General features: G+C 32.3%; 2 protein-coding genes and 1 pseudogene across 2 annotated transcripts; 1 reads left to right on the top strand and 2 right to left on the bottom strand.

Annotated features, from left to right (window-relative positions):
• Positions 1 to 327: 327 nt before the first annotated feature.
• Positions 328 to 3,204, bottom strand: LOC107427372 (monooxygenase 2). Its single transcript, XM_048481020.2, is given in 7 exon segments — positions 328 to 875; positions 1,382 to 1,610; positions 1,744 to 1,909; positions 1,997 to 2,065; positions 2,458 to 2,604; positions 2,719 to 2,795; positions 3,190 to 3,204. Coding segments are annotated over 7 exon segments (1,251 nt in total).
• Positions 3,205 to 8,347: 5,143 nt separating this feature from the next.
• LOC112492955 (monooxygenase 2-like) lies at positions 8,348 to 11,030 on the bottom strand (annotated as a pseudogene).
• A 2,346-nt stretch (positions 11,031 to 13,376) lies between these two features.
• On the top strand, positions 13,377 to 18,156 carry LOC107427295 (disease resistance protein RPV1-like). Its single transcript, XM_048474731.2, has 4 exons — positions 13,377 to 14,172; positions 14,844 to 15,951; positions 16,311 to 16,598; positions 16,701 to 18,156. Exons 1-4 carry the CDS (start codon positions 13,676 to 13,678, stop codon positions 18,054 to 18,056), a joined length of 3,249 nt encoding a protein of 1,082 aa, XP_048330688.2. The 5' UTR covers positions 13,377 to 13,675; the 3' UTR covers positions 18,057 to 18,156.
• Positions 18,157 to 23,082: the final 4,926 nt, after the last annotated feature.

The raw sequence follows: 23,082 nt of genomic DNA, 5'->3' as shown, positions 1-23,082 counted from the left end.
ATATCATGTTCTCCTTTCCTTAATTATAAAGTAAAATAACAAAATACATGCATGCATATCCATTATCATTCAATAATTATTGATTATCCACTAATATTGCTTTCCATTTTTTTAAAAAAATTCAAACAATATTTAGAAACAAAATTCAATAATATTAAAAAAAACATTATTCAATAATAAAAATATAAATAACACATTTTTAATCGAAGTTTAATAACATATAGGAATATACATCTAATTAGGTCTATTATGAGCAGGGTCATTTTATTACAAAATATAATAATTTGCACATACAAAAAATTTAACCAAAAATCATGTTGGTAGCATCTAAGGATTAATAAGGATTTTCCCACAATCGAAATCAGCCTTGTTCAATAGCAAACCAGCCATGATTGGGGCAAAAAATTTCTCCCTCGAGAAGCTAATGATTTTCCCATTACTCTCCTGTATAAAACCCACAACATTAGCTGTAGCAATGAGATCAAAGCTCCTCCATCTCCTCTCGTTGGCATACTTCTTCAAACCCATTTCAATCTTCTTGTATTCTTCTTTTGCTTCTATACCACTTTTTTGCTTGATTTCCATTAGGGCTTCACCAAGACACCTTGCTAAAACAGGACCATCTTCCAAAGCAGAACAACCCCCTTGGCCAATATCGGGGGTCATTGGGTGGAGTGCATCACCTGATACACAAACATTGCCTTTACTTATGTTTCCCCATAGAAGCTCCCAAGGATTCCTATATCTTAATGGAGATGATAAAAATGCATCCAATTCTGTGTTCTCAATTACTGCTCTTACTTGTTCTGGCATCACTCTTGGCTTGCTCATCACATATTGCCTCATTAGCTCTGGCTTGTCTTCTAGCTCTTTTTCTACAAGACAAGAAGAGCAGTGAACACCAGAAGAAAAGAGAGAATTTTATGCATGACTTTGTTGAAGAATGAGCTGAGGACTTATAGGCAGTGGCTTGGTTAAGGGAACCCACTGGAGCCGTAGCGAAAGCCATTTTTGGTTTGCTTATAGCTCGTGTGGTAAAAAATATGTTGATGATTTTCTGTTTCTATTTTTTATTTGAGAGATCAAGCATACATGAATGATAAATGAGTGCTACGATAAAAAGTTTGAAATGGTTTTCAATTTGGTGTTTCTGGTTTTTATTTTTTCTTAATCTTGTAGTTGCTTTCTTTTAGTTAGGTAAAAAGCCTAACTATTATTTAAAAGCGCAGCCAATTATATATGACTAAAGCAAAACCTTTAAGAAAAAAATTTTAAAACCAAAAACTAAAAGCATAAACTGAAAACATAAACATTGAAGAAAAAGTCTCTTTTCTGAAGCAAGAAAGCAAGATGATAATATATTATAGGATGAAGCACTTACCTTCGGTAGAAGGCGACCAAGTGAAAGCCCAATAAATGGATTTATCATCACAAGGCATGGCACTACAACTAACACCATGTCCAAAGAACTGCATGAACAATGCTTCAAACCCATGTTTGGTGTTGAAATTCGCACTGCCTCTGATGGCAGATCTCCCGGTAAAGGCAGGCTTCTTGAATCCTAACCGTTTTGCAACCACCGAGTCCACACCATCACAACCAATCAACACCTTTCATTCTCAGCACTTAAGGATCAGATTCAAAAGCACAAAGTTGAAGCAAAACACATATCAATCAAGTGGTTGAACACCCATCAAACAGGTTATCTACAATTAAATTAAGTCCCCCACATTTGGATTCTACCTTGGTTTTTATGATATTTCCATCAGTAAGATGAATAAACTTGATGTAGCCTGATTCCTCAATTGAAACCACCTTGGAGGAGTATCTAATCGTGCCATTAGGAAGTTCGTTGGCAAGGGCTTCCAATAATAACTTCCTTTTCAAGCATCAAACTTCGTGCTCTCCACTGGACATTATCAAACACCCAGTTTTAGCAGAGTTTTCATACAGTTCAGCTTACTACTAAGTCACTGTGATTACAGTTTAAACTTACTGTTTCCCTTTGGCAACAAATGACATTTTTGATGTTTGGAGCCCTGAAATTGTAGAGGAAGTCACGTTCCTATAAATTAAGAAATGCCACAGTCACTTTTGAATAAGATCACAGGAAGCGACAACAATGTATTTTATGGAAAAAAACAAGAAAAATAAATGAACAAAGTTGTAGCTTGCAGATTACAAATGCATGGTTATAAGTATCAGACTAGACATTTTCAGCATAAATTTGATCAATTTAAGTGACTACCAAAAAATACTTCGGAAGTGCTAAGTTGCTTTTCTTTTCTAGCTACAACCATTGAAGAAATGAAACAAAAACCAGTGAACTTTTTCCATGACAAAGAAGCATCTCAGAGATGTAGGGAATCAAATAAATAACATGAACTTGACAAAGCTAAATGTTCTTTGACCAAAAAAGGAAGAACTAAAGGAAGTTAAAATGTAAGTGACGATTACCCACAAAGCAGCTCATGTTGTTGGCGAAGGAAGTCACCAATTCCAACAGCATCCAATGCCTTCTAGGCGTTTGTCCATGTCAGCAATGCAAATCCTGTTATCCTCAGACTATCCGAAGATTCCAACACTAAGCTTCTAATACCCTGCCTGCAAAATTATGCTCGTACATTTCTTACCATGTCAGCCCATTATAAACTAAGAGATTGTTCTTAGGAAAAGCAAATAAATATCAAAATAAAAGATATAAAGCAAGGTGAGAACCTGTGAAGTCCCAAGCATGTTGTGAGGTCAGCAATTCCAGCTCCCAAAATTACAACATCTCCAATTACTTCCGTGGCCTTATAAATTGATTTTCTTTTTTTGGCTTTCAATTCCTCTTAGTTACAAGATGTTTGAGGGCACAAATAGTTTTAGAGGGCCAGTGGAATGTATAGGTCATATAATATATGTATATATATAATACAGGATGGGAGATGTAATAAGAAGCGGAGAGTAATTAGTGCATGTGAGTTTTGAATAATGGGAGACACTTTTTTGGACTTGTGATTATCAAGTTTTAACCGCAAACAATGTGAGGCTGTGGAATAAATAGCAGTTGCTTTTGAATGGTACCAGATGGACTGTGATGATATGTAGCATTTCTATAAATTTAGGAAAACCAATAAGAATGCTTTACAAGAAATTGAAACACCAGCTTCATCAAATTTATCTCATCCAATTATATTAACACACCTTATGTAACAACATTACGTATCTTTGTTAATGTCTATGTATATAAATATATATATTAAAAAAAAAAAAAACATGTATTCGAATTTTGATATATACCATATATGAAAAAAAATTCACTACATTGGCAAAGTTGATAATGAAGTAGACTATTTCTTCACTCGTGAGAAAAATATTGAAAAACCTGCTTGTCTTTGCAAGATCAGCAACCCAACCAAAAATATTATTTATTTATTTATTTTTTAAAAATAAATAATGAAGCATTCGGTCATAGTCTTATTTTATTTATTATTTTTTTTTTGAGAAATACTGAAATATAGTCTAATCAAATAATTGCTTCGGTTTTGCCCCATCCTTCCTAAATAAACAGTTCAATTGATAAATTATTATCTAGTTTTATATATGACACGACAAAATTTTGACCCATCAAAAGGTCATTAATCAATATTTCTTTTACTTGGCATTTCCTTTTATTAAAGCAATCATTATTTCTAAAAATTCAAACTACCTGGATAGAAAAACACATTTCATGATATGAGGGGGAAAAAAAAAGAAAACAAGAAAAATCAAAATTGAGTTTCTTCAGTCGGGTAATTTGAGGTGCTGCCTTTTACTTGTTATTCAGATGTTTATATATAATTTAAAACTAGGCAGGAAATTTTAACTAGAAAATTAGGCTCACGATGAAAACTCAAACTGGGACTAAAGGATGACAAATATGAAATGTATTATTATCAATATACATCCAAAAAGGAACCAAATGATAATGACTTATTGGAGGGAGAATTTTTGTGTCAGGACCCGTCCAAAATTTTTCATCGGAATCCTAGATAAGTCCTGATCCCAAAGAAACCTTACTGGACCTTCCAATGGGAAATCCGACAGAACTTCCCTTAAGGGTTGGACTTACCACAATTTTTCTGGATTGAAAATACACTTCTATAAACACCACCTTATTCCTCCCATCTTACTACAATATAATTCTACAAATTTACAGCACTCTAAAATAATAACAGGGAATCAATATATGATTCAATAAATATGTGTCCAATCAGTATACAGAGCATTATACAAATAAATATGAAATTAATACAATGACAGATAAAGAAGCAATACAAGATGAAGAGGAAAACGGGAGGAAATGCTTTTTGGACTTTCGGCAATGAACTGAGACGTCGGGCTCGCTCCGGATGATCAACGTCTCCCAATCCTTGAACCTAGGGGAACGAAATTTAAAAATATGAGATGCTAATCATCTCAGTGAGTGACCCTATCTACTGTATAATTATAAAGCAACGATAATTATAGTACATTTGATTAATTAAGAATAAATAAATAAATAATTAATAATTAATTAAAAATAATATTTTCTCTCAAAACCCTCACGATTCACTCGGTTGAAAAAGTTCTCATTTTAAAATATTTTTGCAAAACCCAATCTTTTATGCCCCAAAAATCGAGGAATAATTAATCAAATAACTTTCAAATAAAATACAAGAATTTAAGGATCCAAATTTATAAGGGAAATATAGAATAAGACATCATTGGATACAATAATTAAAATTATAATTAAACTTGTATTAAAGAAATTTGGCACAAGGAAAAAAATAGACCCAATATATAAATTATAAAATTTATTAATTAAATCAATGAAATAATCAAAGAAATATTTTAAATCAATTTAAATATCGATATAAAACAAATGATAAAAATATAATAGAATTTATTTTAAAATACCAATCGATTTAAATGATAAAATCAAGGCAAATAACTTTTAAACATTAATGAGAATAGGTAATAAAATCACAATATCAATTTCATAAAATTTGTGTAAAGCTTTAAATTTAAATAAATAATAAAAACAACATTAAATACATTCTAATTTAAATACTGCTTTAAAACTTTAGGAATTGAAATTTATATCAGAAAAATAATTACTTGACGCACCACACTATATACCAGTGATGTCCCATGATACCCAGCGTCCCGAGCACCGTGTAACGGGAGGTTAAAGAGAGAAACTTACATACGGTCGCTTCGGCATCCTGACAGCGCCGCTGCTTAAATGATCATCCCGGCTATGGAGGGGGGCGGCTTATGGCCAATATCAAACTTGCCTGCCCTCGGTCCGATAGCAACTCACAGGAAACATTATAACTTGCGCGCTCATCCACATACACAGTACAGAACACCAGTACTGTATGAGTGCGTCTAAAACTAATAACCAAGTTTATTATTAAAATACCAAATTTTTCCAAAATTCACCGTGGGAATTATATCTTTTTTCAAATTCACATTCCCACATTTTTCTTTAATGTCACCAGCATAAATCCATCAATATAAATTCCATCAATTTCAAATCCATCAATGAAATCAACAATAATTTAAAATAAATCAAAACCACAATTTTGTTTAAATTCCCAAATATATTCTTTTGGCACCAAAACATATATTAAAAACATTATAAATTGGCAATATAATTCTAGATAGAAATTCTCATAATATTGAACGCATAAACATATTTTTGAAATATTCCATTATGAAATATTCCAACAATGAAATTTGATAATAATTACTAAAATCTCAAATTCCTTAAAACCAAAATATTTTATAATGCACAAATATTTAATTTCATTCAATTTTGGCATCAAAATTCCAAATATAAATTTACTAAATATTCAACATATCAAACATATTTTTCAAATAACCAATTAACACAAAATATATATATTTTAACATCCCAAAATAATTTTGAAGGTGGGTCACTCACCTCGAGCACGCAATTAATCCAAGATCCTCCATGGGATCAATTCCACGATGTACACGTGCTCCTAGAACAACAATATTACACAACTCAAATAAATTAATATTTTATTCGGGTAAATAATACCCGGTACTTGGGGGGTTTAACACAAATATTAACCAAAATTAATGAGTAATATACCGAAACGAAGCTTATGGAACGAAGATCGCAGATTGAGGCTTACCTCCCGGAGATCGGACCCATGGTGGCCGGAATCTCGCTAGAAAGCTCATGGATTTGAAGTCCTCGATTCTCTCAATCTGTCACAAATTGGAGGAAAACGACCTCGGATTTGGGTTCAGAGCGTCGGAATTAGTGGGAAAGGAGGGGCGGTGCAGCCGGAAACTTAATTTCCCGGTGAGTTGTCGTGGTCATCGGAACCCGTCACCGCCGGCGGCGCGTCCGGTGGCCACTGGCAGTGATTTTTTGTGGGAAGGTAGATCTGGTGATGGGTAACTCAAAGGGACTGACGGTGAGGCAAACAGTGATCGGAATAGGGAGAAATCTGGGTTTGAAGAATCGTCGCCGCAGCCGGAAAAAGCCTCGATCCGGGCACATCGGTGGTTGGTTGGCCGGCTGGTTTTTAGGTAGGCTTCAAGCTAGGGTGGCACGTGTACTGTTCTGGTGGTCGGAAGTGGGTGAACGGCGGTGGCCAGTTGGTTTTCTCTCTCTCTCTCTCTCTCTCTCTCTCTCTCTCTCTCTCTCTCTCCCCCTCTCTCTCTCCTCCTTTCTTTCTCTCTCCTCTCCCTGATGCCCGTGTTTTGTCAAAATAAAAGCCACCCATGGGTGATACTGTTCACTCACGAGATTGCTGAAATTGCAACACATGGCACACACTGTTCACTCAAGCCAAATATATTAAAATATTACGATATTCGGAAAATTTTGCATGTGCATAACTTTTTAACCAGATGTCCAATTTAAGCGTGTCGCTAGTCTATGAACTCGTATCGACGAGTACTTCACAATCATGCATGAGTCAAAACTCAACTTTGCATAAACAAAAAGTCAACTCGAGCACCCCTTAGACAGTTTGGACCTCAACTTGTTTTGCTCATAACTTTCAAACCGTAGCTCCGTTTTCGACGTGTTACTAGTCTATGAACTGGTGACAACGTGTACTTTGTAACAGCACCTCGGTCAATGTAAGATTTCATCAGGAGCAAAAAGTCAACATTTGACTCCTTTTCGATCAATGACAGTCAAACCCGGTCAATCTTGGTCAAATTTGAGAAATTTCCGATGTACTTCGAGACGGGGTGTTACATTTTGTCTCCATTTTTCTTTTTTTCATTTTTGTCTGGCCAATAGAATCTCATTTCACTTTTAGAAATGAGTTATATATTTATTTATTTTTACTTGGTTCATTTTATTTCTTTATTGATATTTTTAAATAAAATAATAATGTATGATGAAAAGAGAAGGAGATAAAAAAAAAAAAAAAAAGAGAGAGAGAGAATAAAAAAATCCAAATTCTGACTTATTTGATCTCATTTAATGTTTTGGAACATGAATAAAATAGCGAAAAAGAACTTTTCTGACAAAGAAAGCTGGTCAAGTGGTAAATTCCTCGTATCCACATCATTAAAATCGTGGATTCACGCAGAACAAATTTTGTATTAACTAATATACAGAAGCTCTGTATTAAATTAAGAATTTGTTAAAGATTTTCCCTGTAATAAACATTTATATTTTTGGGAAGCCAAATTGTATGATTATACTTTACTTTGATCATTAATTCTCTTAATTGGATGTTAAATATTGTTTTGCACTTTTTGATTGATAGCATTCTACATTTTGTTTCTTGTTTCCATTGCATAAGTTTGAAAATCTTATTTAGTTATTTATCTTTTCTGTTTTGATCAAAATATATTAACACAATTAAAATGAGATATGTGGATATACTAGATTAGTTTTAACAAAAATTTCCTTCAAATTTTTGTGTATATTCTCAATTTGCAAACGCTTCACTTTTTCAACAATGACAAGCACATGCCAATCAATTTTTTAACATAAAACTAAGCCAATTTTTTAACATATGGAAAATATTATAGGTTCCTTAAGCGATTGAAATTGGTTGGCTGTTGAGATTTTTCCAGATATGTTACTGTATGAGAGATTTAAATGATTCTGAAATGCTAAAGAAACAGATCAAAGAGTTTCTAGCCATTTCATGTGGCCACTGCTTGCTGGGATTTTTCCAACCAAATGAGATTCATCAACAAATTCAAAATATTCAGATTTATGAGGCTTGTTAGCTCCACTTGAGAGATTTCATGAAACGTTATTATCAGAGAATAGAGAGAGATAAAGGCTATTAATGATATATATTCAAATATCTACTTATATTCTTGAAACTTTTATTATTGAAAATTAACCTTATTGTACAATCTGAGGATTACAATAATTTTCAAATTATTGCAATTTTTTAAAATAGTATAATATATATATATTGGATAGGATTATAATAATTAACTAATCCAAAGAGCAGGAAGGTGATTCGTGGATTTAAGGGACATCTAATCCAGTCCACAAGGAATTCAAAACATGGTAATTTAGACATACATAAAGATTAACCAAAAATCATGTTGGTAGCATCTAATGATTATAGGATCTTCCCACAATCAAAATCAGCCCTCTTCAATTGCAAACCAGCCAGGACTGGGGCAAAAAATTTGTCCCTGAAGAAGCTAATAATTATCCCGTTACCCTCCTGTATAAAACCCACAACATAAGCTATAGCAATGAGATCAAAGCTCCTCCATCTCCTCTCATTGGCATACTTCTTCAAACCCATTTCAATATCCTTGTATTCTTCTTTTGCTTCTATACCACTTTTTTGCTTTATTTCCGATAGTGCCTCACCAAGACACCTTGCTAAAACAACACCATCTTCCAAAGCAGAATAGCCCCCTTGTCCAAGATCAGGGGTCATTGGATGGAGTGCATCACCAGCTACACAAACATTGCCTTTGCTTATGTTGCCCCATAGAAGCTCCCAAGGATGCCTATATCTTAATGGAGATGATAAAAATGCATCCAATTCTGTGTTCTCAATTACCGCTCTTACTTGTTCTGGTATATTTCCAAGCTTACTCATCACATATTGCCTCGTTAGCTCTGGCTTGTCTTCTAACTCTTTCTCTACAAGACAAGAAGAGCAATGAACAATAGAAGAAAAAAGTGAGAATTTTATGCGTATTGGTTTTGGTTTGCTTTTGGTTTTCTGCTATTCTTTTTATTTGGAGAGATCAAGACCAAGATTCAAGCATACATGACTGATATATTCATTTAATAATGACAAAAAGTAAAACGCTCTTCAAGCTTCTAGTTAGGCGAGAAGCCTAGCTATTATTTAAACCACAAGCTGCTTGTACGCAACTCAAATTAAAAACCTTTAAGAAAAGAATTGAAAACCAAAAATCCAAAACATAAACGTTTCAGAACGAGAACTTATTTTGCATTTTGGCATGGATATTTATTGTGTTGAGTGAGAGGGAAAAGAAAGTTTTTGTGAAGCAAGGAAAGAAAAATGAGAATATATTATATTATAGATATGAAGGGCTTGCCTTGGTTAGAAGGTCTCCAAGTGAAAAACCAGTAAATGCATTTATCATCACAGGGCATGGCACCAAACCTAACACCATGTCCAAAGAACTGCATTAACATGGGCTCAAAGTCATGTTTGGTATTGAAATTTGCACAGCCTCTGAAGCCAGATCTTCCAGTAAAGGCAGGCTTCTTGAATCCCAACCATTTCGCAACCACCGAATTCACACCATCACAACCAATCAATACCTTTCATTCACAGCACTTAAGGATCAGATTCAAAAGCACAAAGTTGAAGCAAAACAAATATCAATCAATTGGTTGAACAACCATCAAACAGGTTATCTACAATTAAATTAAGTCCCCCACATTTGGATTCTACCTTGGTTTTTATGATATTTCCATCAGCAAGATGAATAAGCTTGAAATAGCCTGATTCCTCAATTGAAACCACCTTGGACGCGTATCTAATTGTACCATTAGGGAGTTCATTGGCAAGGGCTTCCAATAATAACTTCCTTCTCAAGCAACGAACTTCGTGCTCTCCACTGGACATTATCAAACACCCAGTTTTAGCAGAGTTTCACCCACTTCAGCTTACTACTAAAGCACTGTGATTACAATTTAAACTTACCGTTTCCCTTTGGCAACAAATGACATTTTTGATGTTTGGAGCCCTGAAATTGTGGAGGAAGTCATGTTCCTACGAATTCAGAAATCCCAGTCAGTTTTCCTTTTTGAATAAGATTACAGGAAGCGACAACAATGTATTTTTTTGAAAAAGTAAAAATAAATGAACAAAGTTGTAGCTGGCAGATTACAAATGCATGGTTATAAGTATTTGACAGAAAAACAAGCCTATTAGACTATAAATTTTCAGCATAAATTTGATCAGTTTAAGTGACTACCAAAAAATACTTTGGAAGTACCGAGTTGCTTTTCTTTTCTAGCTAGAACCATTGAAGAAATGAAACAAAAAGCAGTGAATTTTTTCAATGACAAAGAAACATCTCAGAGATGTTGGGAATCAAATAAATAACCAAAAAATGAAAGAACTAAAGGAAGTTAAAAGTGCAAGTGAAGATTACCCTAGAAGCAGCTCATGTCGTTGGCGAAGGGAGTCACCAATTCCAATGCCTTCCAAGCGTTTGTCCATGCTAGCAATGCAAATCCTGTTATCCTCAGACTATCCGAAGATTCCAACACTAAGCTTCTAATACCCTGCCTGCAAAATTATGCTCCTACATTTCTTACCATGTATCCATTATAAACTAACAGATAGTTCTTAGAAAAAGCAAATAAATATCAGAATAAAAGATATAAGCAAGGTGAGAACCTGTAAAGTCCGAAGCTTGTTGTGAGGCCAGCAATTCCAGCTCCCACAATTAAGACATCTTCAATTACTTCCATGGCCTTATTAATTGATTTTCTTTTGGCTTTCAACTCCTTTTAGTCACAAGATTTGTGGGCACAGATAGTTTTAGAGGGCAAGTGGAATAGGTCATATAATATATGTGTATATATATATATGTATAAAATACAGGGAGTGAGATGTAATAACTAATAAGAAATGGAGAGTAATTAGTGCCTGAGAGTTTTGATAACGGAAGACACTTTTTTGGACTTGCGATTATCAAGTTTTAACCGCAAACCATGGTGGCTGTGGAATGTACTACTAATCAAGTACATAGCAGCCACTTTTGAGTAGTACCAGATGGATTGTGATCATTTGTAGCATTTCTATAAATTTAGTCCAATATCAATAACAATGCTTTAAAGAAACTGAAACACCAGCTGTTCAAACTCATTATCTTCAAATTTATCTCATCATCCAATCATATAAACACACCTTATGTAACAAGGTACGTATCTTTGTTAATATATATACATATATACATATATATATATATATATATATATATTATATATATTAAAAAAAAAAGTGTATTCAAATTTTGATATATACCATATATAAAAAAAAATTCATTACATTGGCAAAGTTGGTAATGAATGAGACAATGTCTCCACTCCTGGGAAAAATATTCACAATTTTAGCCGGAAAAAAAAAAAGAATAAAAGAGAAAAATATTCACAAACATGCTTGTCTTTACAAGATCAGCAACCCAACCAAGATTTTTTTTTTTTTTTTAAGAAATAATGAAACATTCTGTAGTAGTCTTTTTTTATTTATTTTTTTAAGAAATAATGAAATATAAAGTAATAGTCCAATCGATAAATTATTATCTAGTTTTATATATGAAAAGACAAAATTTTGTCCTATCAAAAGTATATTAATCAATATTTCTTTTACTTCGTATTTTTTTATTTATTAAAGTAATCATTATTTCTAAAAATTCAAACTACCTGCGTAGAAAAATATATTTCCTGAAGGGAAAAAAAAAAAAAAAAAAAAAAAAAAAAAAGAAGAAAAATCCAAATTGAGTTCCTTCGTTCAGGTAATTTGAGGCACTACCTCTTGGTTGTTATTCAGATGTTTATATATAATTTCAAAATAGGATTGGAAATTTTAATTGGAAAAATGGGCCCACGATGAAAACTCAAACTGGTACTTAGAGGATGACACACATGAAATATATTAATAATAATAATAATAATAATACTCTGTTACAGAGTCCAGATGAGAATAATGCATCATACAGCCCCGCCTTCAGTGTAGTTCTAAACGCTCAATACTTACACCTAGTGGTTGTTTAGGTTAATTGATAAAAACTCAATCATAAGTATACTAATATTATATTATATTCATATGTCCAATATAGACCCCTTTTCTTTTTTTTTTTTTTTTTTGGGTGCAAAGGCAATATAAAACCTTAATATTAAATCGGACTTAATTAAAGGGGAAAAAAAAATATTGTAGATTGATGCGATAAAAAAAGGTTTTTCGAGCAGATAGACACATGTTGGATAAATAAAAAATATATAATTCTTATAATTACAAGCAACCAAGCAATGTATTCTCTGGTATTTATATTGGATTCTTGTGGAATTATGATTTGGAGATACATTTCACCTATGTACGTTTCATATATCCCAGTTCCATTGAAAAGAAAGAAACGCTTTTAATCTTTCACCGAAAGATAATAATAATAAAAATCAATAAAATAAAAAGGAAGTTTCCAAAAAGGTTTTTGCTATTGTTAACGTATATGTAATCTTTCCAAAACACAAATTAATTCCAAAACCGGCTGACAAATGTAGCTCTAAAATAATCAGAACCTTTCAATTGGACTGGTTAATTGATCCTCCAAAAAAAAAAAAAAATGTCATTTGCCAGCGTATAATGAATTACCTGCGAACCATACGGCAACAATACACAACAGATAGTTGTCCTAGAAGTGTGGCTCAAATGATAAAAGGACTCCGTAGAAGTAAAACACAATAGAGAGGCAGAGATACAAATACCACTCAAATAGTCTTGAAGCAGGAGGCCAAGTCCTTAAGTGCTAAATCATTTTCCATGATCTTTTCTGTAATTCTGGGACTGCACTCTATTCTCTTTTTGTACTTCTTGTTAATGTGTTTTGATCAAAAAGTCTAAGAGGCAGAAAAAATTTACCCTTAAAATGTACATGTTGTCTTATTAGTTGAGGTAACTTGGAGACTTTATATACACAGTTGAGAGGTAATTATGTAACTAAAACAGAGGCTTTTAAAAAATGTACAATTTTGTTGGCATAAGCCAACAGGTTTTGCAAATAATAATTATATAGAATCAAGTCAGACCAAACAAGAACTTGTCAAGCAGCTAGCTAATTGGTCGAACCTACCATGGGGTTTCCCACTGGGGTCAACGCTGATTTATTGAAGGCGGGAAAAGGAAAACAGAGTACCTAATTTCCAGGAAGTAATGGACCAAACACGCTTTCTTACTTTTTTATTTGTTTCCATTTTTTCCTGGAAGGTTCCCACACAATGTGTAGACCTTGGATAAAGTAAACCTAAAAACGCGTAAAGCTGGAATGCAATTCTATGGGTAGATCTGAGCTTCATTTTTATATGTAGGTGTTACTAATTGGCATTCCTTCTTCTTAGTCCTGTTACTGCACAAATCTGACCTTTGTGATAATTATACAGGCCCTTTGATCTATATTCTTATCATCTCTTCCACTTGCAACTATGAAAAGATCTTACTCAATGTTCTCTTCTTCTTCTTCTTCTTCTTCTTCTCGTAGAACAGAATATGATGTGTTTTTGAGTTTTAGGGGTGAAGACACCCGCAACAATTTTACAAGTCATCTCTATTCTGCTCTTTCTCAGAAAGGAATCTACACCTTCTTAGACGACGATAAACTTGAGAGAGGCAAATCCATTTCCCCAGAACTGTTGAAAGCCATCGAAAATTCACGCTGTTCGGTCATCGTTCTCTCGGAAAACTATGCTTCTTCGAGTTGGTGTTTGGATGAGCTTGTCAAGATTCTTGAATGCAGGGAGGCCTTTAAACAGATTGTTCTGCCAATTTTCTACCATGTGGATCCATCTCATGTACGGAAGCAGATTGGAAGTTTTGGAGAACCATTCCACAGATATGAACAAGATTTTAGTCAAAAGGTGCAGAAATGGAGGAATGCTTTAACACAAGTTGCCAGTCTTGCTGGATGGGCTTTACATGATGGGTAGGCAATATATATACTTGTCCTTTTCCTTTTATCTATGTATTCCCCTTTTTCCTTTCTGATCTATGATTGAGTTTCGAAACAAGAAAACACATACATATACATATGCATATATATTTATATGAAAAGGTGAAGGGATGCATTAACAGAAATTATCACACACACATATATATATGTTTATTAACATTAAAAAAAAAAATTACAAATTTAAACATATATATCTTTTTGTATTTATATTTTTCTTTTGTAAGAATTTCAATTCCTAAAAATATTTTCACATATACATAGTATTTACACATATATATAGTCGATTAATCCAACTAAACTTCAAGTACATGGTTTGACTAATTGATAATTCGGCCTTATCTATTGTTGTAAATGGAATTTTTATTTCTATACATGGGTAAACATATAAATTGGTTTTAAGTCCTTAAGAAGGTGACAAGTGTTACAGTGTTAATTACCTTAATCAAAAATTTATGTGGTGCAGTGGTAACCAACCGGTAGCATTTTCCATATCACCGTGCATGTCTCCCATTATAATATGAGAGATAACTAACAAAATACAAAATTTTGTACAAATATACAAATTTATTTAAGTAGAGAAATTACATTTATAAACTTAATGCTATACTTTCACTTACTATGGTTTTCATGTTTGAATTTCTAAGGAATGAAGCAAAATTTATACAAGACTTTATCGCAAAGGTATCAAATAAACTTGGTGTTGCACAGTTAAACATTTCGGAGGACCATTTTGGTATGGATTCACGACTAGAGAAACTAAATGTCTGTGTTTGTACTTCATCATTGGATAATGTTCACTTTATTGGAATTTGTGGGTTGGGTGGAATTGGGAAGACAACTCTTGCCAAAGCTTATTATGATTGGATGTCTTCTCAATTTGAAGGTTGCAGCTTCCTTACAAATATTAGAGGAGTTTGTGAAAAGAAGGAAAATGATCTTGTGTATTTGCAAAATCTTCTCCTCTCAGACATTCTAAATGGGTTGCCTACAAAAATAAGGGATATTCATAAAGGAATGGACATGATAAGAAGTAAGTTATGCCATAAGAAAGTACTTGTTGTCCTTGATGATATTGACAAATTAGACCAGCTAAAAGCATTAGCTGGGAAAAATAATTGGTTTGGCTCTGGAAGTAGAATAATTGTAACTACTAGAGACGAAAGTTTGCTTCTAAGTACATATATGGACTGTAGCATATATAGAGTTGAGGAATTGTGTTATAGTGAAAGTTTTCGACTTTTTTCTCACAAAGCCTTCAAAAGTACTCATCCTTCAAAGGAATATGAGAAGTTGTCTGAACAAGTGATAGCTTATACTCATGGCCTTCCATTGGCTTTAGAAGTACTAGGTTCCTTTTTATGTGGAAAAAGTGTAAATCAATGGGAAAGTGCTTTGGATAGGCTGAAGGAGTATCCAAACAAGGAGATTACGAAAGTACTTCGAATCAGTTTTGATGGACTTGAGGAAATAGAGAAAAGTATTTTCCTAGATATTGCATGCTTCTTCAATGGATTTGAAAAAGACAATATTATTCAAATTATGGATAGTTGTGGTTTCTTTCCAGAAATCGGGATAAGAGTTCTTATTGATAAATCTCTCCTCCATGTTGACAATGATGACAAAGTTTGGATGCATGACTTATTGCAAGAGATGGGAAAGGAAATTGTTCGGGCAAAATCTCGCAATGAACCAGGAAGATGCAGTAGAATATGGAATTATGATGATTTATGTCATGTTTTAGAGCATAACACGGTAAGAGGTTTTCTTACACAATTAAAATCATGACTTTTGGTATTTGTATTTCATAATATTTCAATTTTATAAATTCAGTATGTTGTTATTTTGAGGCTATCATATTTTTATCTCCTTGTTCATTTTAACCATTATTATTATTTATTTTTGGGATTAGTAATATATTTAGATGATTTTGAAGCTTGTAATTATTAGGAAGTAACAAAATGCATTTAAATCCTTTTCATTCGGCATGTTTGAAATACCAACGTGTTTTTATAAATTATATATATATAGTTTTTATGCGGCATTTGGCTGTACATTATATACAGCCTCTTACACATTACGTTTCACTTGTATGTTTTAATCTTAACTATTAGGGAACAAAAGTGGAAGCCATAGTATGCTGTTTTCTAGAACCGAAGAAACTGGTTTGCGATTTTGAAGCCTTCTCAAACATGAAGAAGTTAAGATTGCTCATTCTTCAGAATCTTGTCTTGGAAATGAGAGATGGTCAGACACTGAATATTGAACATCTTTCTAAAGAGTTACGATTCCTTAGGTGGCATGAATTTCCTGCCAAATATTTGCCATCAAATTTCCAACGAGGTGGACTTGTTGAATTAAAGTTGTGGTTGAGCAAACACCTTTGGAAAACCGCTATCAAGGTAAATACCATCAGAATTTCTTGTTCTTTGCTAATCTGTTATGGAAAATATATATTTTGTCTGACGAAATATCTAAATTTTTTTCTCTTTTCAATACAACAGCCTTTAAACAATTTGAAAACCATTGACATAAGTTATTCAACAAATTTAAGAAAGTTTGAAGACTTTGGGGTGGTTCCAAATCTAGAGAAGTTGATTCTTGTAGCTTGTGTAAATCTATCGGAGATTCACCCATCCATCACACTTCTTGAAAGGCTTACTATCTTGAACCTGAAAGCTTGCATTCGTCTACAAAATCTTCCAACAAGCATGGGTAGTCTGAAATCTCTCAAAGTTCTAAACCTTGAAGGTTGTGTAAGCCTTACCAACTTACCAGAGGAGTTGGGGCTTTTAAATAGTTTAGAGGAGCTCAATTTGAGAGGCATTTCTGTAGAAGACAGAGATCTACCATCTTCCATTGCACTTCTTGAAAACCTTAAAGCACTATCTTGTTGCGGAGGACGACAATCGAACAATATGATGAATATCATTGTTGGAAGAGGTCTCTCATCATCGGCTGGTCTTTTTTCTTTGAAAATGTTGGAACTAGTCAACTGCGGTCTTGGGACATTTCCTGAAAGTTTTGGCTGCTTAGTTTCTTTAGAATATTTAAACCTCAGCAATAATGATTTTTCTCACCTACCTATCAGTTTCAATAAACTATCCAAGCTTAGGTGTATTGATTTAAGCCTCTGTAGAAAACTAGAATTGTTGGGGCCAGAGCTTCCTGCTTGTCTAGAAATTTTACTCCTTGATTACTGTGTATCACTGGGCAAGTCTCTTGATCCATTAATGAAGGAGCAATGCAGATTGGGGTGTTCTGCAACTTGCGTGGGATGCGTGAAATTGGCAAGAAGGCAAGGCAGCGAAATGATAGCATTTACATTACTAAAAGCACATCTTCAGTATCGGCCCAGCGGAAGATTTGACATTATTCTTCCTGGAAACGAAACTCCATCCTGGTTCACTTGTACAAGTTTCATGCCCTTCATAAATTTACAACTAGATCCGAATTGGTGTAACAGTAAGTGGATGGGTTTAGCTCTATTTTTATGCGCTCTTATACCAAGCCCAAGTATCAGCTTTGAGGTAGTGATTCAGGAAGTGGACGATAGATTTTTTATAGACAATGGATTTTGTATAACAACCACTTGTCCACAAGAATTGGTCTCAGCGGCGGGTTCCCCAGCGGATCACCTTTGGTTATTGTATGTGCCTCGTAATGACATCAAGGCAGTGTGGCAAAACACTAACTTCAGTCAGCTTGAGTTTTCATTTCGATCAAAAGACTTGGATGATGATGAAACATCTACACCGTTTTACATTAGATCGTGTGGTGTCCGTCTTGTGTACGAGCAAGACATAGAAGCTATGAACCCAATGTCCAGCAACCGCATCGAATATCCTTTTGAAGGATGAGGACAAAAAAATTAAAAAAATTAAAAAACTCCAGCTTGTATATATATAAATTATATTTTGATTTTGGTTCTAGCTTAATATAGTTATTGTTAATTTTTCTTGTCTTACGTGCAAATATTGCATTTTAACCGTTTTCAACTAACAATACTGCATTGGATGCCCTTTTATTTTATTTTATCTTATCTAATATATATATATATATATATTTTGACACAATAGAAAAAACAATGAGGAGAATTTTTGTGAAAACAGGGTTGAGCTTAAAGCGGACAAAACTCAATCACTTTTATGCCAGATTTGTACCATGGCGAGAACAGCTTCATAATCTATAAAGTATCTATAATGTATTCAAAAATTATAAACTTAAATCAATTTAATTGATACAGGTTAGAATAGAGAATAATTTTTTTTATAGTAAATTGTCCAACAAATAAAAATTGTCCAACAAATAATTTTTTATAATTTTTTTTTGTCACTTTTATATTCCATCTTTTTTTTTTTCTTTGTTTTTTCTTTTTTTACTTGAATTCCTTATCAAATATTATGATATTGGCATGAACATTTTCATAGAAAGAGAGTTATGAGTATCCCCAATAATACCCTATATTTCAAAAAGTATATTTTCTACTATAAATGACCGATTAAAGAACTTTCAAAATGAAGAGTTTTATTTGTCTAATAATTCAAAAATAGAGAGTTATACTTACAAAATCATTCCAACAGCACTCATTATATTAACATATAATAATAGCAATGCATATGAAAATGTAAAATAACAAATGAGCATATAAAAATAGTGTGCCAAAAAAAATGTTTTTATTTATTTTTAAATGAAAGCTTTGAAAAAAAATTTTAATTTTTCAATTTTTTACCTATATTTGGAAAGCTAAATTTTAGCATTATTGCTTTTTGCATATCACGCTTTGACAACGTTGAAAATCTAGCTCAAAAGACAAATAATTATGTATATTATGTTCTGCACATCTATGTCACATAATGTTGACAAAATTAGACACTGAATTTTTATTATAGAAAAAAAAAAAGAAAAAAAGAAAACAACATTACTTTACAAAAAATTAACAATAAAAAACCAAAAGATTTTAGTAAGCATCATTACTGAAAAATTTGTTTTTCATACTTTATCACTTACATTATTCAGAAATAAAATGCATAACCATCAAAGAAAGGACACTCTTCGAAAAATTACAAATTTTGTTTAGATGAAATGTTGTTTTCTTTCTTTGAGCTTCAATAGTTAATCCACAAGTGGATTAGTTTTAGAATTATTGCTTTTTGCATATCATGCTTTAACAACATTGAAAATCTAGTTCAAAAGCCAACTAATTACATATATTCTGTTGTGGACATCTATGTCACATAATGTTGAAAAAATTATACACCGAAATCTTATTACAGAAAATAAACAACATTATCTTAAAAAAAAAATTATCAATAACAAACCAAAAGATTTCAGTAAGCAATATTACTGAAATGTTTTATTTTTTTTATTTTTATTTTTATTTTTTCATTTTTCTCCCCTACATTATTCTAGAAGTAAGATACAGAACCATCAAAGAAAGGACACTTTTAGAAAAATTGCTTTATATTTGTGTTATGTGCAAATTTTTCCATGTCACACAACGAGTGGGCTGCCCTGGCTTTCTTCTTCTTTTTAATATATACATATATATGTATATATATTTATTTATTTATTTATTTAGACAGCTGTGCTATGGTGCATATGCATCATAATTTACACATCCAACATCAGACAAGCAAAGGTATCAAAATGTCAAAATGGCTATGTAATTCATATTAATTTTCACATATGGTTTATTTTCCTTTAAAATGGATTATATAATTCATCCTATTTTTCAGATATTATTTTATGGAGATATATTTATCTTTTTGATTAAAATACAATATATATATATTATGCAGTCGAAACATGTAAAAATTATGGGTGAGAAGAACATCTTATACATTTAATAACTGTTTATTCATTTGGTTCTCTAGTAACCCAAACAATAAGTGTTGGCCATATTTTCATTAACCCAAAAAAAAAAAAAAAAAAGTGTTGGCCATATTCAGATTAAAAAATAATAATAATAATAATAATAATGATAATAACAATTATAATAAAATGAATTTAAAGAATAATAATGAAGGCATCACCTAATTTACAAGTTCCTTATTAACTGTATAATATTATTATTTTATTAATTTATATTAATTTATATTTATTTTTTTAATAGTTGATTTATTTATATCTATGTTATATTAATATGTTAATCAATCAAATAACAATTATATATATATATATATATACATATATATATATATATACAGTCCGTTTATGGTGCGAACGGTCCTCATACGGACCACAATATTGGTAATGGTTTTTCATAGTATTGGTGACGATTTTCTAAAAAACCGTCGTTAATACTATAAAAAACCGTCACTAATATTACGGTCCTCATGCGGACCGTCCTCACCATAGAATTTCCGTATATATATATATATATATATATAATTAGCAATTAATTTAGTACACTAATTGATGATGCTTGTGACATTCTCAAATTTAAATAAATGGACCACAAAATGGCCAAGTTCTTCATGAAGTGGGCTAACAATAGACTCTTTATTGGAAAGATTGAATGAGAGTCCATCAACAATCCACAAGGCCCATCCTTTTTCTTTGCTTTTCTATGGATTTTGCAGCATCAACAACAACAACAATAATAATAATAATAACAATAATAACAATAATAATAATAATTTATTATATTTGTTCAGACCTCTAGTGAATATATTATTCTTGATTAATTATACATGTTCAAATTTCTAGCCTAATAAAAAAAGATATATATATATATATATTTTTTTTTGTAGAATAATGAAAAAGACAGTTGTTGGCATATCATGGAATGGTTTATCATACTTTTGAAAAAAGTCCAGTCCAGAACAAAATAACTGTACAAACAAGAACCAACATTGTTTGGTACATAATATGAGAGTTTGGTCACATTATATCAAATATTTCTCAACAAATGGCATGAAGAAATTTGTAATCTTTTAAGATTTAATTTCAACATAGCTTTGTACTTCTTTTGAATAAGTATCCATGATGTTTTGTTGAGATTTTTTTTTTTTTTAGTTTCATAAGTGGATTAGTTTGCAAAATAATAAGCCGTATAATGGCTGAAATCTTTCTTCACATCAAGATTGTCTCCACTCCAGAAATAAGCTGTAGAACCATAAAAAAAAAAAAAGCACACTTACAAAACTGCCATGTATCTTGGATCATTTGTCAATATAACATTTCTCAATCCAACATGGACTTTCTATATTACCTAAGTCAAATTTCCATTGCCAAATGAGAAAAGTAAGTGAGAATGAAATCGCCAAGTAGACAATAATAGAGAAAAACCCAAAAAGAATAAAAGGGAAAGGTGAAAGATCATAGGAAAGAAGAGTCCACTTAGTAAACACTAAAGAGTCTAATGATACCACTCCAAGTTGATTGCAAAACTACCAGCATATTCATTTTCAACCAATCCACAAATTCCAGATTTAACTAACTCTAAATGGACAAACTTAAAAACATTTTGCTAGTGAGTAAAGCACAAATGACTGCTTTAACGATTTCATAAACATACAAGTATTGATTTCTTGTCCTCCAAGTCAGACATGCAACTAAGCAGACAGATTAAAATCAATGAAAAGCACACACCGATAGGTAATTTGTTCAATAAAAGTAAGCTTACAAAATTACAACCAATAATTTCATAATGATGCTTTGAGCTAGCAGAACAATGAGGAAACCTTAAAGCCTCGAGTAACATTTCAAGTACCTCAAAATCATTCTCATCTCCGCTTACAGTTTTGCAAAGCAATTCTGAAACATCACATAATTATGAGTTTGATTTACCCAAACCCTCCACTTTTTATGTACCAATCCACACAATTACAAAAAGTTAAAAAATGAAAACTAGATCACCAGTTAATATGAATGAAACATAAGGATATTACTAATATAAAATAAAAACAAAAACAAAAACAAAATCGGTAAAAAGAGAAAAATAAAAAATCAACCATTGCAAAACAATTTCTACCAAAGTCAAACAGTGCAAGGAAGCCAAAATAACGATCTCAATACCATATCCAAAATATGTATCACAAAAGTCCACCTAACTATGGGGGAATATGAAAGCCATGTGTTTGTGCAAATATTTTGGAAAAATTGCCAACAAAGGCTTTAAATATTTTGGAAAACCATTCAATTAATTATGCTGAAACCTTCGTTTTTTAACACATTATTTTTATTGCAAGTATATTCAACTTGATGAGAAGATGAGACGAAACAGATGAAATAGATACTTTTGACTACATATTATAAACTCAATGCTATTCAAATTCAACCTCAAATTACTTTTATTCAAATTACCTCAACCAGAAGATGCACAGGCTTTTGCCATTCTCCATGCTGTTCTTATGGCAATGGAGGAGCGTGGCAGTTTATGTGTTGTGAAAGTGATGCCAAAGTTGTTGTGGAAAGGTAGACTAATCCCACAAAGGTTTCAGTTCATTGGGCTGCTAAAAGCATTTTGAAATGTATTAATGAATCTAGTTCTTGTTTCATGGATATCTTCTTTGTTTGGATGCAAGAGAGGTTAATTTTGTGGCTTGTTTTGCTTGTACCTGGTACTTATAAGGAATCACTCTCTGGCTCTTTTGATCTTGATGCTTTTCCTTCTAGTTTTAGTGATTTTGTGTTATGGGAGAGTGGCATCCCACCAGTCCCAATTTACAGCAACTTTCTTGCTTTTTTGGTTAATATAACTAATATTTTCAGCCAAACAAAATCAAATATCTACTAAATATATTTAGAATTGATTATACATAATGATACCCACATGTGTGTAACACCCCGTCCCGAACCATGTCGGAATTTTTGCACGTTGACCGAGGTTGACAGTTGACCGTTGACCGAAGGGGTCAAAAGTTGACTTTTTGATCCGAT

The sequence above is a fragment of the Ziziphus jujuba genome, chromosome 9 (assembly GCF_031755915.1).
Source record: "Ziziphus jujuba cultivar Dongzao chromosome 9, ASM3175591v1".
NCBI classification, from domain to species: domain Eukaryota; kingdom Viridiplantae; phylum Streptophyta; class Magnoliopsida; order Rosales; family Rhamnaceae; genus Ziziphus; species Ziziphus jujuba.
The sequence above is the reverse complement of the archived record's forward strand: the minus strand, read 5'-3'. Positions and strand labels throughout refer to the sequence as shown.